This window comes from Herpailurus yagouaroundi, unplaced genomic scaffold, assembly GCF_014898765.1.
Source record: "Herpailurus yagouaroundi ecotype Mexico unplaced genomic scaffold, PumYag 184, whole genome shotgun sequence".
Lineage (NCBI taxonomy): Eukaryota > Metazoa > Chordata > Mammalia > Carnivora > Felidae > Herpailurus > Herpailurus yagouaroundi.
In genome coordinates, this window is record NW_024412415.1 from 27,295,899 (window position 1) to 27,311,527 (window position 15,629).

At 33.9% G+C, this 15,629-nt stretch overlaps 1 protein-coding gene across 6 annotated transcripts in view; it reads right to left on the reverse strand.

Annotated features, from left to right (window-relative positions):
• The window catches only part of VPS13C (vacuolar protein sorting 13 homolog C), a 194,646-nt gene that overhangs the window by 110,026 nt on the left and 68,991 nt on the right, over positions 1–15,629 (reverse strand). For all 6 annotated transcript variants that reach the window (XR_005795851.1, XR_005795850.1, XM_040492864.1 and 3 more), the window contains 7 exons: positions 13,814–13,931; positions 9,914–10,043; positions 8,845–8,923; positions 8,029–8,168; positions 4,457–4,610; positions 2,300–2,379; positions 814–873 (listed from right to left, as the gene is read on the reverse strand). Coding sequence is in view for 4 of the 6 variants with exons in the window: in XM_040492864.1 (XP_040348798.1) it covers positions 814–873; positions 2,300–2,379; positions 4,457–4,610; positions 8,029–8,168; positions 8,845–8,923; positions 9,914–10,043; positions 13,814–13,931 (761 nt within the window). In the remaining 2 variants the exon portion in view is untranslated. The remainder of the gene's footprint in view (positions 1–813; positions 874–2,299; positions 2,380–4,456; positions 4,611–8,028; positions 8,169–8,844; positions 8,924–9,913; positions 10,044–13,813; positions 13,932–15,629) is intronic.

Below are 15,629 nucleotides of genomic sequence, written 5' to 3' on the forward strand. Positions count from 1 at the left end.
TAGGGTTCTAGTCCTAAAGTCATGACAACACTGTACATTAACTTGAATTTAAATTAAAAATAAATAAATAAGTAATTTTTAAAAAGGAAGGTTCACAATATTCCACAAATTCTCCCATCTCTCAAAAGTGTAACTTCAAATTCCTATCTCTGATTTTCTTTTTAAAATAATCCACAATTGGGGCGCCTGGGTGGCTCAGTCGATTGAGCGTTCGATTTCAGCTCAGGTCATGATCTCACAGTTCGTGAGTTCGAGCCCCGCGTCAGGCTCTGTGCTGACAGCTCAGAGCCTGGAGCCTGCTTCAGATTCTGTGTCTCCCTCTCTCTCTGCCCCTTCCCTGCTCATGCTGTGTCTCTCTCTATCTCAAAAATAAATAAACATTAAAAAATTTTTTTTAAATAATCCACAACTACATTGTCTCCTCTACCTCCATGTGACTACCTTAGTATGGCTTCAGATGTACTCAACATCTTCTTGTATTTCCCATACTTTCTCAGGTCTGCATTAAACAACAGTATCTAGTTTAATTTGTTGAAAACCTTGTTGGTTCTTTATAAATCAAAGTTCCATTGTCTATCGCATTCCCTGTTTTTAGAAATAATTAGGATGTGCTACAGGAAGTCAAAACACCAGCTCTATTATAATCAATGACAAACATAGAACATGGTAGGTATCTAGGAGGTTTATAACTTTTACTGACTCTTGATTATTTCATCAAATTACCCACCCAGTCATTATTCCTCAAAGGATACTGAAGCCTTCCACAATAAGTTGTTTTCAAATAAGATATACTCTTTTAATAAAATTTCTTACCTTAAGGGTTTGTTCAGTTTTTTCAAAAGTAGTTTGAAAACTAGGTCCATTCTTATCAGCCTAAAAAAAAGAATAGAAGCTCTGAAAAAAGATTTAAGACCAAAGTAAATAAATAACTTATTTATGATCTCTAGTTTATTTTTTACATTTATTCAGAACTATAATTTTATATATATTTAATTTTACTGTCATTGTTTTAAAGTGACATCCAAGTTATTTATTATAATCATGCAATTTTGTTCTCCTCTTCAAATATGAAAAACATGGCAATGTGTACTTCTAGGAAACTACAACTAGAGACCAGAATTATAAACTCTGAAAGTTGTAAGGTTTAAAGGTCATCTAGTCCATCCATCACTTAATATATCCCTTTATATCTTTGGAAGACTATTTTAGGTTATCTCCATTGAAAGAAACCTCATTTTCTTACAAATTTAATCTTCAGAGAACTTGTGATTTAATTAGGCCTTGGTACTGAGTCAATATTCTACCTCCCAACACAATTATCTATTGGTTCAAGTTCTGTCTCTTGGGCACATCCATAGGAAATTCATTTTTACATCTTGTGAGAAGACTTCTGCCTAGGCTAGCTTCTCTGCCTCCCTGATGCCACAAAGTCTTATGTTCTTTAAGAGAGAATCAATCACATTATATTTTAATTTTATTCTAACTTGTCTGTCTGCCTACTAGTCCATAAGTTCCTTGAAAACGGCATGTTTTTCGTCTCTGTATCCCAAGTGCCTAACAGAATCTGACAAAGGATTCAATAAATGCTTGTTAAATGATTAAACAAATCAACTAACCTTGAATAAAGCTAAATACTCTTACTTCCTTCAGCATTTCTCATACAATATCTTTTTGAGTCCCTTCCCAATCCTGGTAGTTTTCTTCTGAACCCAGTCAAATTTGACTCTATCCCTTGTGATATTGGATACTCAGCCAAATGTCACCTACATTTACAATGAACTTAAGTAGGTAAATGTGCCCCAAGAGGTACAAGTTCATGCTACTTCATCCCAAGCTTCCATCTTTGGGGATAGGGAGTTTGGTGTCTTTTTCTTTTTTTTTTAAAAAATTTTTTCTTAAGTTTATTAATTTTTGCAGAGAGAGAGACAGAGCATGGGCAGGGGAAGGGGCAGAGAGAGAGGGAGACACAGAATCAGAAGCAGGCTCCAGGCTCCGAGCTGTCAGCACAGAGCCCAAGGCAGGGCTCAAACCCACAAACTGTGAGATCATGACCTGAGCTGAAGTCGGACGCTTAACTGACTGAGCCACCCAGGCACCCCGAGTTTGGCGTCTTTTTACGTCCTATTCTTCTACTTAAGTAAAAGAGAAACTGTATAAATGAAAAGAGAAAAAATGGATATTCTTATGATTAAAATCTATGACACACATCTAGAGAATTTAGTAATCTGCTGTCATCTTTTTCCTTCCAGAGGACAATTTAGAGTATACAATAATTATGTAAACATTCTATGGCCCTTACCTTAATATATTCTACTTTTAAGAGATCTAATCCAGGTTTATCAGAAGAGCTAATCAAGTGAAGGGGCTTCTTTTTGGATCCTAGATTAAAGAAAAAGAAGAAAAGTGTTTCAAATAAACTGTTCTTTTTAAGACTGGAATTTATTTATTTATTTATTTATTTATTCATTTATTTATTCATTTATTCATTTATTTAGTGCACTCCCCCACATGAGCGCAAGTGGGGGAGGCGCAGAAAGAGGGAGAGAGAGAATCCCTAATAGGTACCGTGCTGTCAGCACAGAGCCCAACTTGGAGCTCAATCTCACAAACCGTTAAATCATGACCTAAGCCCAAATCAAAAGTCAGACACTTAACCAAGTGAGCCAGCCAGGCACCCCTAAGATTGGAATTTTCTAGATCATTTTCTTAAAAAAATATATTACTTAAGCTTTAAAAGCCTACCTGCACATATTTTCATGGTTATTTAATATTAATATCACTGGTGTATAAATAGACCAATCCAAATACTTCTCTTACCTTTAGCATCCAACTTACTTAAAAACATGCATATTTATTTTTATTTGATTTTACATCTATATTCAAAAATAATCAATACTTCTCTAGATATTTTTAAGGATATATGTGCATTTATATGGCAGTAGAATGCTTACAAATTAAGAAATGAATTCTAGTTCATCTCTACTCTTACCAAAAGCTATTTAACTTTAGCTTTCTCAACTATATTGTAAGAATGAACTATAAAAATATGTAATATCCTATTGAGCTATAAAATTCAAAGAGCAAATATTTCATTCATATTAAAGAAACAAATAATTTTTCTCTGTTTATGGTTAGAGAGAAGGCTTATTTTACATAGAAAATTAAAGTACGTTGTAAGGGAGGGGAATTGCCAAATTTCTTTTAATTAAAAAACTACAGATACACTACCAGATGTCCTTTATGTCCTGAGGTAGATATACCAAAGGAAGTGTGTCAAAAAGCTGTGGAAGGAGAAGTGACTTATGCACCATTTTATCTGTCTTTTATTATTTTCAGTTCTGTAAGTCCTGCTCCTTCTGAATAATCTTAGAATTTTCCCTTCACCTTAAAGGTCATAACCTTCCCTAAAGGAAAAAATAGCCTAGCAAATTTTTTACATTCTTCCCCTCAAGAAAGTAAACTCCATCTTAACACCATGTTTACAGAACATTACTAACATATAAAACATTTTTCCTCTAAACTGAGATGTGTTTTAATTTCAACTACTAAAAAATAACAAAAATAGGACTTTATATTTGGCTAAAATACTAGTCAAATATAAAATGTAGATTCACCCAATCATTCCTCAAATATTAATGAGCACATAAACTGTACACTGGAGTAAACAAACAATAAGAGCTTCTAAAAGAATGAATTTTATGCCCCATTCTAATTCTTATAACCTACTGAGCTTCTGATATGTAAACACTATTCAATACAAAGAACAAGAACTTAAAGTTATAAGATCAGAGATAAATTCTAGGTTTTGCCATTCATAAGATGCATGGTCTTGAATAAGCCACTTAATCCCTTTATTTAAACTTCCTTTGTAAAATGGGAAGAATATTCCCTATACAATGGAGATTTATGTGGACTCTCTGAGGCAGTAGTAGATCACAGTAGTTAAGAATACAGACCCTAGGGCCAGACTTCCAGGGTTTAAACATGGTTCAGAGACTAACCAGCAGTGTGACCTTGGTTAAATTATATAACTGATTTACAGCTTAGTTTCCTTTTATGTAAATTGGAGATAACATTGTTATGAGGATTAAATGAGTTATTATTTGTAAAATCCTTAGAACAGTGCTAGCTATTATTTTTTTTTTTTCAACGTTTATTTATTTTTGGGACAGAGAGAAACAGAGCATGAACGGGGGACGGGCAGAGAGAGAGGGAGACACAGAATCGGAAACAGGCTCCAGGCTCTGAGCCATCAGCCCAGAGCCCGACGCGGGGCTCGAACTCACGGACCACGAGATCGTGACCTGGCTGAAGTCGGACGCTTAACCGACTGTGCCACCCAGGCGCCCCACTATTATTTATTTAAAAATATTATTATATACACAAAAGTGTCTCAAATTCTCAAAGTGAGACTATATTTACTATTAACCATTATTTCTATTTGTGTGGCTGTTACCTTGAATTTCATGGTAATCCAAGCTGATTTTCTTTAAATAAGATACCACAGTTACATCAAAAGTTCTCAATGTAGCCTCTGTTCCCAAATGAGTAACATTAAATACTAGAATTGTATCTTCTTCTTTCTGTTGTTTAGTAAATTCCAAAACAACCTAAAAGAATCAGGACACCCATTAAAAGCATGATAAATATTCTGAATCATGTTTAAAAAACAAAATTTTTCTTCATACATTTTATCATGAGAACAATAGCTCATACTTCTCTAATACCATAAAATTGTTTACTATGATTGGAAATTATACCTTAAATTCTATTATTCAGAATAAAACTACATCTATATAAAAATCATGATAAAATTTTACATCAATTATTGATTTACTTTTTAAATTTCCTTTTTTTAAACAGGAATACATGCATTCTTACTTAATATGATTTTCTTAAACCTCTATCTCAAAACAAAAATCATGTTTGTTGATTTAAAAAAAAAGGCATTTCCATTAAAGTAAAAAGTAGGACAGTCTAGCTATTTACTACTACAGTACTGTTTAAATTTATTCTGGATATAACAGCCAGTATATTTAGCCAATCAAAACCAAAACACATATGTGACAATTTTTAAAACATAACAGTACTTTGGTACTCCATCCCAAGATGGAGAGCTTTGTCCACTACCTTTGAATTTCAATCAACAGACTACAGAAGCCACACTTTAATGACTGCCAATGATAAAAAAAAAAAAAAATGCCCATAAATGTTTCACCTGGGAATGCACACTGAGGGGAAGCTAATTGGCATGTAAAAAGTTCAAATACCCCGAAACTGCCATGCTCAGGAGGCTATGAGTTGGTATTTCAGTCAACAGTCCCACCTGAGCTCCCAGCCACCAGCCAGTGGCAAGAGCCAGCCTCATGAGTGAGGCACTTCTGAGACCCTCTGAGACTTCAGGTCACTGTAGCTCCAACAAATATGACTGCACCACATGAAAAACTATACACAAAAATTACCAATCTGGGCCCTTCCACAATTCCTAACCCATAATACTCTGAGCAAAATTAAACAGTTGTCTTGAAGTACTATGTTTTAGGATAACCTGTTAGGCAGCAATAATAACAGAACAACATAAATGATGAATAAAAGCAAAAATTAATATTATTGGCAGTGGTATCATTACACATTTAAGAAAAAATAGGGGTGTCAACTAAAGAGTAGAAACAATAAGAGACAATAGTAAGATACTCAGTGCAGAGTTGTTACACAAAAGTAAATTTCAAATAAATCAATCATTTAATGAAAACAATAAAAACATAAAATAACATATTAAATTGTGGGTAAATATTTTTGTTAATAGAAGAGAATTTTCTAAAGATACACTAATACTAAGATATAAAGAAAAAATTTAATATACTTCAGTACAGCAACATTTAAAACTTCAGAATGACAAAAACATCAAATTGAGAAAAATATTTCTAACAGCACTATTTTTTCTTAGATGATGCTGATTGTTGATAATTTCAGTTCATTCATTCAATATTCAACAAAATACTTATTGCGCATCATCTACCATGTATGAGACCATCCCAGCAACTAGTGACATTGAAGTGACCAAACACACAAGGTTCTTGTCCCAATGGAGCTTATATCCTAGGAAGAGTGGGGAAAAGTCAGGGCTGCTATCTCGTATTGGGTGATCAGACCTTCCCAATAAGATAGCACTTGAGCAAATAGCTAATGGAAATAAAGAATCAAGTCATACAGAAAAACAGTGTTCCAGGCAGAAAGAAACCCCAGCAAGCACAAAGAATGTGCTCTGGTATACATAAGGAAGAACAAAAGCCAAGTGTAAGTTCCATAAGGCAAGAACTTTGCATTTGCTGCTGTAACTGCAGTATGTTAAACAATGCACTTCATGATGGCACTTGATGAATATTTATTGAAGGGATGAATGAAATATGGCTGGAGCAGAGTAAGCAAGGCAGAAGAGAACTGAAAATGAATCTAAAGTCACATGGGGTGACCTATACAAGGTGTTGTAGGCCATGGGAATGACTTAGCCCTTTAATCAATAGAGAAGCCAGGGGACAGTTGTGAGCAAAGACATGACATCATCTTTCACTTTTTTTAATGTTTATTTATTTTTGAGAAAGAAAGAATGAGCAGGGGAGGGGCAGAGAGAGAGGGAGATAGAGCCCCAAGGCGGGCTCAAACCCATGAGTCGTGAGCCAAAGTTAGTTGCTTAACTGACTGAGCCACCCAGGCATCCCTGATCTTTCACTTTAAAAGGATCACTCTGGGGGCACTCTGGATGGCTCAGTGGGTTGAGCTTATGACTCTTGATTTCGGCTAAGGTCATGATCTCAGGGACATGGAAACAAGCTCCGCATCTGCCTCCGCACTTGGAGATTGCTTGAGATTTGCTCTCTCGCTCTCTCTCTCTCTCTCTCTCTCTCTCTCTCTCTCTCCTTCTGCCCCTCTTCCCTGCCTGCACTCTCTCTCTAAAATAAAAATGAATAAAAATTAAAAAATAAAATGATCACTCTGGTTATCATGTGGAGAACAGAGTACCTTACAGAAGCAGAGAAAGAATTATGAGGCTACTGCACTAGTCCAGGGAATATGGTGACTTGGACAGTGCAGTAGCAATAGAAGAGAAGACCAATCATTTGAATGTATTCTCAAGTTAGAGTCAGGGATTTTTGGTATTTTAGATGGGTATATGAAAAAAAGGCTAAATGGGTATATGAAAAGAAGGCTAAAGATAAATGACATATATTTCTTTTAAACAAATACCAGTAATACTTAGAGGGATTTATATACACAATTAAAAGCTGGTATTTCTGACTTTATATTTTAGGACATCACCTCACATTGGGATAAAAAGCAGTCAATAAGAAACATCTTTTTATACCTCTGTGTTTTATTATTAAAGAAATGCATATTTACTATTAAGTATATTTAGAATATAGGGAAAAGCAAACAGGCAAAAATAAGAAATTATAATTCCTCCACACAGAGATGAACACTATCAAGTATGATCAAAGAAAAAAATGTATGTGTATGTATAATTTCTCAATAGAATCATAATGTCCTCAGTATTTTAATCTATTTTTGTTCCAAAATAATGATGTTTTGTGAACATCTTTTCATGTCAATGTTTTATTACATGACTTTTAGTGGCTGTAAAGACATGCTAAAAATCTAGGTTGTTTACACTTTTTCAAATTATAAACATCACAATGAGCAATATTATTTAGCTTAAAAGTAAAAAAACATTAATGTAAACATGTCATAGAAATTTTCTATGGAAAAGAAAATCCCACTTAGGAATCTTTGAGCTTTTCCAGACTAGATTAAATATGGTATAGATCATTCTCATATCACTATTTACAAAATAACATTTCATTTTCCTGGAACCATGCACGTGCGTGTGTGTGTCTGTGTGTGTGTGTTGGGAAGCAGGGAAGACAGAGTACCAAAATTTTAATATATTTTATGTTCAGATCTAGCATGAAATACTTTAAGAATAGTGATAATAGCAATATATTTATAAATGGATGAAACAAATATACATACCTCTTTAATTTCAAACTTCAGTAAAAGATTAATGAGTTCCTCATTTGGGGCTTCTGCAGCTTTTTTTAGTTCTGAACCTCTCAAACTTTTACCAGTCTGTGTCTCTCCATCTTCAGCATCAAAATATTCATCATCAGACTCTAAAGAAGACATTCATTTGACTTGAGAGAATGTCCAGAGAACTGCATAAAACACTCAAACTTAAATCTCTCAAAGGTAAAACTCATTTACGAGATATAATCTTCATATTCAGAATCAGAATATATGTCCAATCTTATTTCTAAGTCCCACAAAGTGACTCAACCTGATATATGATAATCATACATAAAGACCAAACCACCCTACTATTTTTTTCTTCAAAAGCTCTGTTTTTCACTTTAGTTCACTCATTCAATATTCAATAAATAATTACTGGGCATCACCCATCATATATCAGTCTGTGTCAGCCACCAAGGGCACCAAGGTAAAGAGGGCAGACATGATCCTTGTCCTCATGAAGCTTATACTCTACTTTAAAGTTAAACAAGATCAGTTAGGCTAGAGCTAGGAAAAAAGATCAGGTAGAAATTGGGGCCGAAAAAAAAAAAATCTTATATAGAATCTTAAGCACTGTCTATCACAAAAATCCTGTAATTCAAATGAAGAAACTTGGGCTTAAAAAAAGGTGACTCAAATGACACTGTTGGTTAGTAGCACAGCTAGAACTAAAACCAGTGATTGTTGTAACACTTTCTAAATTCCCTTATTTTCTGAAAATTTTATCTCTGTATACAAATGTATAGGCTTGGTTTAATAAAGAACATTTACTTTCCTTACCTGATTCTACTCCATCTAGCAACAGTGAAGTACTAAGTAGGTCTTTTGTCCTATCTGAAATAACAGGAATTGAGGATACCTGTCAAATACAAAACGTTTTTTTAATTTTTTTCAATATTTGTTTATTTTTGAGAGACAGAGAGAGAGCAAGCACAAGCAGGAGAGGGGCAGACAGAGAGGGGGAGAGAAAAACTGAAGCGGGCTCTGCGCTGACAGCAGTGAGTCCAATGTGGGGCTCAAACTCAACAGTGGGATTATGACCTGAGCCAAAGTCAGATGCTTAACTGACTAAGTCACCCAGGTACCCCCAAAAAGTTTAACATACTGATTTAACAGGATCAAATGTACATAAATGAGAAAAATACTGAAAAATTACAGAGTAGAGAGAGAGAGATGGACAGACACATACACACATAAGACACAAATCTTCCAACAAAGCACATTATGCAATCAACTAGCTAGTGTTTACTAATTATTAAGACTACCACCTGTATTTACAAGGGCAGACTATTTACTACTCTAGTAGATAAGTCTATCATAGTGTGTCATTTATTTGCTATGACAATATTAACTGTTCATCTATATTACAGATTCTTAGAGAATGAGAACAACATTAGTTGGCTAAAATTTCATTTCAAAGTGGAAATCTAACATATATTTTATGTTGTAAATGTCAATTGCAAATAAAGTTATCTAGAATTTTTAAGTTTAATGGGTAATAAAATTATATACAAATTATATTTTGCATCATTTTAAAGAAGATTTATTTATCTATCGATTTATTTATTTATTTATTTATTTTTGAGAGAGCCTGTGTGAGCAGGGGAGGGACAGAGAAAGACAATCTTAAACACCACTCTAAACTGCAGTGAAAATAGGCTTCAATTTTTATCTATTCAATGCCATATGCACTCTTGAACAGAATCAACAACATTAAACTTTAGGAGTGTATCAAATAAATGAAACCAGTCCTAAAAAATATTCAAAAACAAATTAGCACAAAGAAAGATGGAAAAACTCACCATATACACAAATGTAAAGATTCACCATTTTTATTATATCCAGTTACCTGTCTCTCTGGAGACTGTTCAGAGGATTTCTGTGGCAAGGGTATACTGTTAATCAAACAGAGTACATCTTTCATCTTCTGGTCAGAAATTCTCACATGCATCAAAGGAAGTCCCCCGGATACTTTCAATCTAAAAATACAATTCAACTGTAAGGTTTTAAGGTCCAGCTTCTTTCTATTATGGAGTGGAGAATGGATTGGAGAAGAGACTACACTATGGAGTCAAAATGACTTTGCATATGTTTTAATCTAATCAATGCCTCATTTAGTCAACACTGTCAGAGAATGAGAAATTCTGTATAAACCAGGTTTTCAGATAATTTCAATATATCCGTCTTAAGCAGCCAAACCTTTTCACGGTAACTAATTTTTATGAACATATTTTCAAACACAATTATCTAATTTTTAAAACCACTATACATACTCTACTTCCTGGCGTCACAGATTTTGCATTACATAAATCTAAGAGTATCTATTCCATCACTCTCTATTGCCCTGCCTTGCTTTACTTCCTTTTCTAGTACTTGTCAGCCCTGACATATCATATATATACTTGCTTATTTTATGTCTGATTAAAATATAAGCACCTGAGGACATGTTTTACTCACTGGTGAATCGCTGCTGTGCTTTCATTAGTTGCCTACTTTTCAGCACCTGCTTCCACACTGCTTCCTTACTCAGCATAAAGGCCTAGGTTTATTTGTCTCAATAGCTTTGTGGCAGCTGTTTGCGGCTCAGGAAGTTCTTTTTGGTTACTGTTTATCTTTGACTTGCTAACTAAGCTGTGAACAGCTCAAGTGGACAGATGCCTAACCACTACATGAAGAATGATTTTCTATATAATGCACAAGCCACTAATGTTCAAAAGAAGCCAGCTGGCTGTTGCTATCTCAAAATACTGAACTTTCTGCAAAAGTACTCTGTAAGCTGAAAGCATCATAAATATGTAAGATGTTTCTTTATCATTTGTGAAACAGTACATAAAACTAAAAGTATCTCAAATAGAGGGACTGGATTACCTTCTCACCTAGAATAACTACAAAGTTAGACAAAGTAAATGAAGCAATGGTTTAAAAGGCACTGGAAACCAGTCAACAAAAGAAAGATGAAAGATGAAAAACAAATGAGGGAAGACCTAGGAATACCCCAGCTTAGTGGCTTAAGAGTTTGAAAATGTGAAGGGTCCAGTAAAAGTATTTCAAGAGAAATTTGTAACATTAAATGCCTATATTAGAAAAGAAGAAAGGTTTTAAATCAATGTTTTCCATTTCCACCTTAAAGAATGAGAGAAATAGGAGCACTTGGGTGGCTCAGTTGGTTAAGCATTGACTTCAGCTCAGGTTATGATCTGAGTCCCGCATCGGGCTCTGCGCTGACAGCTCAGAGGCTGGAACCTGCTTCAGATTCTGTCTCCCTCTCTCTCTGCCCCTCCCCTACTCACACGCTGTGTCTCCCTCTCTCAAAAACAAATAAACATTAAAAAAAATTAACAAAAAAAAAAGAATGAGGAAAGTAAAGTAAATGAAACCCAAAGGAAGCAGAAGGGAAAAAAGCAATAATAAGCACAAGAATGGAAATCAGTGGGAAAAAACAAACAAAAACAAAAACAAAAACCAGAAGGACAATAGAGAAAATAATCGATGCCAAAAGCTGATTCTTTCAGATGATCAACAAAACTTATAAACTAATCAGGAAAAAAGAGAAAAAGTACAAACCACTAACACCAGGAGGGAGAGAGATAGCATCACTACAAATTCTACATGTATTAAAAAGGCAACACAAAAATATTATGAACAATCCTGTGACAATACACTCAAAAACTAAGATGGACAAATTCCTTCCCTGAAAGACAAACTACCCAAGATCACTCCATCTATGAGATAAACTGAATTTGTAGTCAAAAACCCTCACCCCCACAAGAAAACGCAGGCCCAGATAGCTTCACTAGTGAATTCTACAAAACAAAGAAGAAATAATTCTATACAACTTCCTCCAACAAACTCACTTCATAAGGCCAACAATACCCTGATACTTTGATTCCAAAATAATAAAAGCACAACCATCCCTCATAAATAGAGATGTATAACTTCATAACAAAGTTTTAGCAAAACACATCCAACAGTATTTTAAAAGAATAACATTATCACTACCAAATGAGGTTTATCTAGTAATGCATGGTTGGTTTAACTTCCACCTGATAACAAGTATCAACGAACTAATGATACACACATCATGAACAAATCTCAAATTAATTATGCTGAATGAAACCAGCCACACACACACACACACACACACACAAAACTGAAACTCTATGACTGTATTTGTAGAAAATTCCAGAAAATTCTAACAAATCTATAGTGTTAGAAAGAAAATCAATGTTATCTGAGGATTGAAGGGAGAGGAGTTAGCAGGTAAGGATGGGAGGGAGGTAAGACAGCTGAGCCTTGAACAACTTGGGTTTGAACTCTGTGGTCCACTTATATGCAGATTTTTTTTCAAAATTACAGTATATTACCGTAACTGTATTTTCTCTCCCTTATGATTTTCTTCATAATTTTCTTTTCTCCAGCTTACTTTTTGGTAAAAACAGAGTACAGTATATAATACATATGCAAAATATGTGTTAATCAACTGTTCATATTATTGGTAAGGCTTCTGGCTAAAGGGAGGCTTTTAGTAGTTAAATTTAGCAGGAGTCAAAAGTTATACATGGATTTTCAAATGAGGGAGGATAGGGTTGGGGTGGGGGCTGGTGCCCCTAACCCTCACGTTGTTTAAAGGTCAAGAGTATAAAAGTACACAAGGACTCTAGAAGATGATGTGTTCATTATCTTGATGTGATGATGGTTTCATAGATATATCTATATCTATATATCTGTATATCTATATGTCAAATTGTATACTTTAAATAGATGTAGCTTATTGAATATCAATAATATTTCCATAAGGCTGTTTTTAAGAAGGCAGCATAAATATTTCATAATTATCTACTTAAATTCAAAATTCAGTTTCTACTTTCACTCCCTTGAATTATTCTCATGATTTTACATGGTTTCATAATCATTAAGAGCCTCTAATTTTTTCTTCTACTTTCAAGTTTTTATTTAAATTCCATTAGTTAACATACAGTGTAGTATTAGTTTCAGGAATAGAATTTAGTGATTTATCACTTACCTACAACACCCAGTGCTCACCACAAGTGCCCTACATAATACCCATCACCAATGTAACCCATATTCCTGCCCATCTCCCTCTGGCATCTCTCAGTTTGTTCTCTTTCGTTAAGGATCAGTATTCTAGTTTGCCTATCTCTATGTTTATCTGTTTTGTTTCTTAAATTCCACATCTGAATGAAATCATACGGTATTTGTCTTTCTCTGACTGACTTATACTCTGCTCCACCCACGTCACTAATTTTTGAAAACTTTATATTATTGATATTAAACCATGGGTTTGATCCACTCAACAACAGATAACCAACTTTTACACAATGTGAAGGTCCAAACACTTCTAAAATAAGAGAGGTGCAAACAAATATATATTTTTTTAATATTTATTTTTGAGAGAGAGAGAGACAGACCGTGAGTGGGAAAGGGGCAGAGAGAGAGCAAGACACAGAATCCAAAGCAGGCTCCAGGGTCCGATCTGTCAGCACAGAGCCCGAATCAGGGTTCAAACCCATGAACCATGAGATAAGGACCTGAGTCAAAGTCGGCCACTTAACCAACTGAGCCACCCAGGCACCCCATATAAATATTTTCTTAAAAGTATGTTTGTGCTATATTATAATCTTTTTTTCTGTCCCCCAGAAATCTAGTTTTGCTTTCCTGAAATCCAGTAACTGATACAGATATATTTCACCTTGTTAACTTTATAATATAAAGGAAACTCATACATTACCTGGCCATTCTAACGTCTTTTTCTACCATTGCCTTGGCCAACTCAACATGAATATCCATGGGTTGTAATATATGCATAGTTGATGGATGCTGAAATCGACACTTTTTCCAGTTTTCCTCTTTAAAAATTTTTTTAAATTAAACAACTGTTAATCAGATGTTCTGTAGAAAATTACTCTAACTTATTAGAAAAGTTAGCAAACATATTCAACAAATACCCATTTTTACTTCTTTCAGCATACAAGTTACGTAACCTATATGTTTAAAGTAAGATTGACAGCTAATAATGTGACCACTTAATTTAAAATGTTTTGTAGTTAGAAGTAACACTTCATAATAAATGGGCATCTGTATTCACTTAAATTACTAAATAATTCTCAGTGAATTACTACTGCTGTAAGAATACTAAAATACTTTGCTATAATAAATGATTATACAATTAATATTAAAGAAAATAATTAAAATTCACCCATGCTCTAAAAGTGAGGGTTATTAATGACATGGAATTTCAGGATTTGTTCTTTCATTTGCCTACTCTAACATCATTTGATATCATTTACCCTCATCCTAGGTCTGTCATTTCTAGGCTATCAATCTGGCTTATCTGTTTAAAGGCTATAAAGGAACTCACAAATACTGATGAAGTACAGTCTACTGTGGGGAATAAAAACATAAAGGAAAAAATCAGTGGGAAAGAAACAGTTTTATATATAAATATGTTTATGAGCATTAGTGCATATGTGATGGGGGAACAGAGCAATCAAATGGCTGACAATAGATTAAAATAAGTAATGATACAAAAACAAAAAATAATGATGGAAAGAAGTCAAAGACTGTGATATAAAAATAATTCTAAATATTTATTTGGAAAATGTTTATAAAATGTCTTGCATTTTAAAGCCAATAAGGAAAAAAGCTAGGAATTTTCTGCCTTGATTCCAGAATTAATGATCAAGGTAGGTGGTTGCAGTGAAAAAGGGAAAAAAATAGAAAATGACAGAGGGAAAAAAGTTTTCTGGAGTTCCTTAGAGAAATTACACTAGTTTAGCACATAATTCTGAAACAAAAATGAGTTTTATCAAGCAAGATTTTCTGATAAAAAAGTATAATTATAACTTTTCACCAAATAAAAGGTCCCAAAGACAGAATTTCCAATTATCTTAACTAAATGTATTTTATCACTTATAACTCAATTATTATTAAGTACACACAAAAGAAAAGGCTGTTTTAATGATCTATGTGAAAGTACTTCCCTTCAAGGAATTAATAGGCTCATAATACATAAAAACTAAGTGTATTTATGTTTTAATAAATCTCTCCATTCCTACTAGAGTATACACTCTGCACACAGATATTATGTTCTTTCTTCCAATGACCTACCACAAAGTGATACATTCAAGGATATTTAGCAATTATTTACTGCTTCAAGAAAGTAATGAAGTATGGAGAACCAGCGATCTTTACCTAAGCAGTAGAAAACACCACAGCTTTTGGTGTTTGTAATTAATTACCTTTAGGGTTTTAAAGCTATACCGATACTTGTCAGTAGCTACAAAAGTATAAGATGTGATACTACTAAAATAAAGACTAGGATAATAGAGTTAAAATATTTTAAAATAAAGCACCAAAGGAATACAACATTGAGACATCCCAAAAGCACGAAGACAGAAAAACATAAGCCAATGGCAACTTTTATGCTCGTGTTCTGGGTAGTTTCAGCGTCAAATCACAAAAAAAAAAAAAAAAAAAAAAGGCAGTGGCTGGACTTAGATCCAAATGGTCCTAAGTACCTGAAGATGAATAGGCAAAAGTTTATC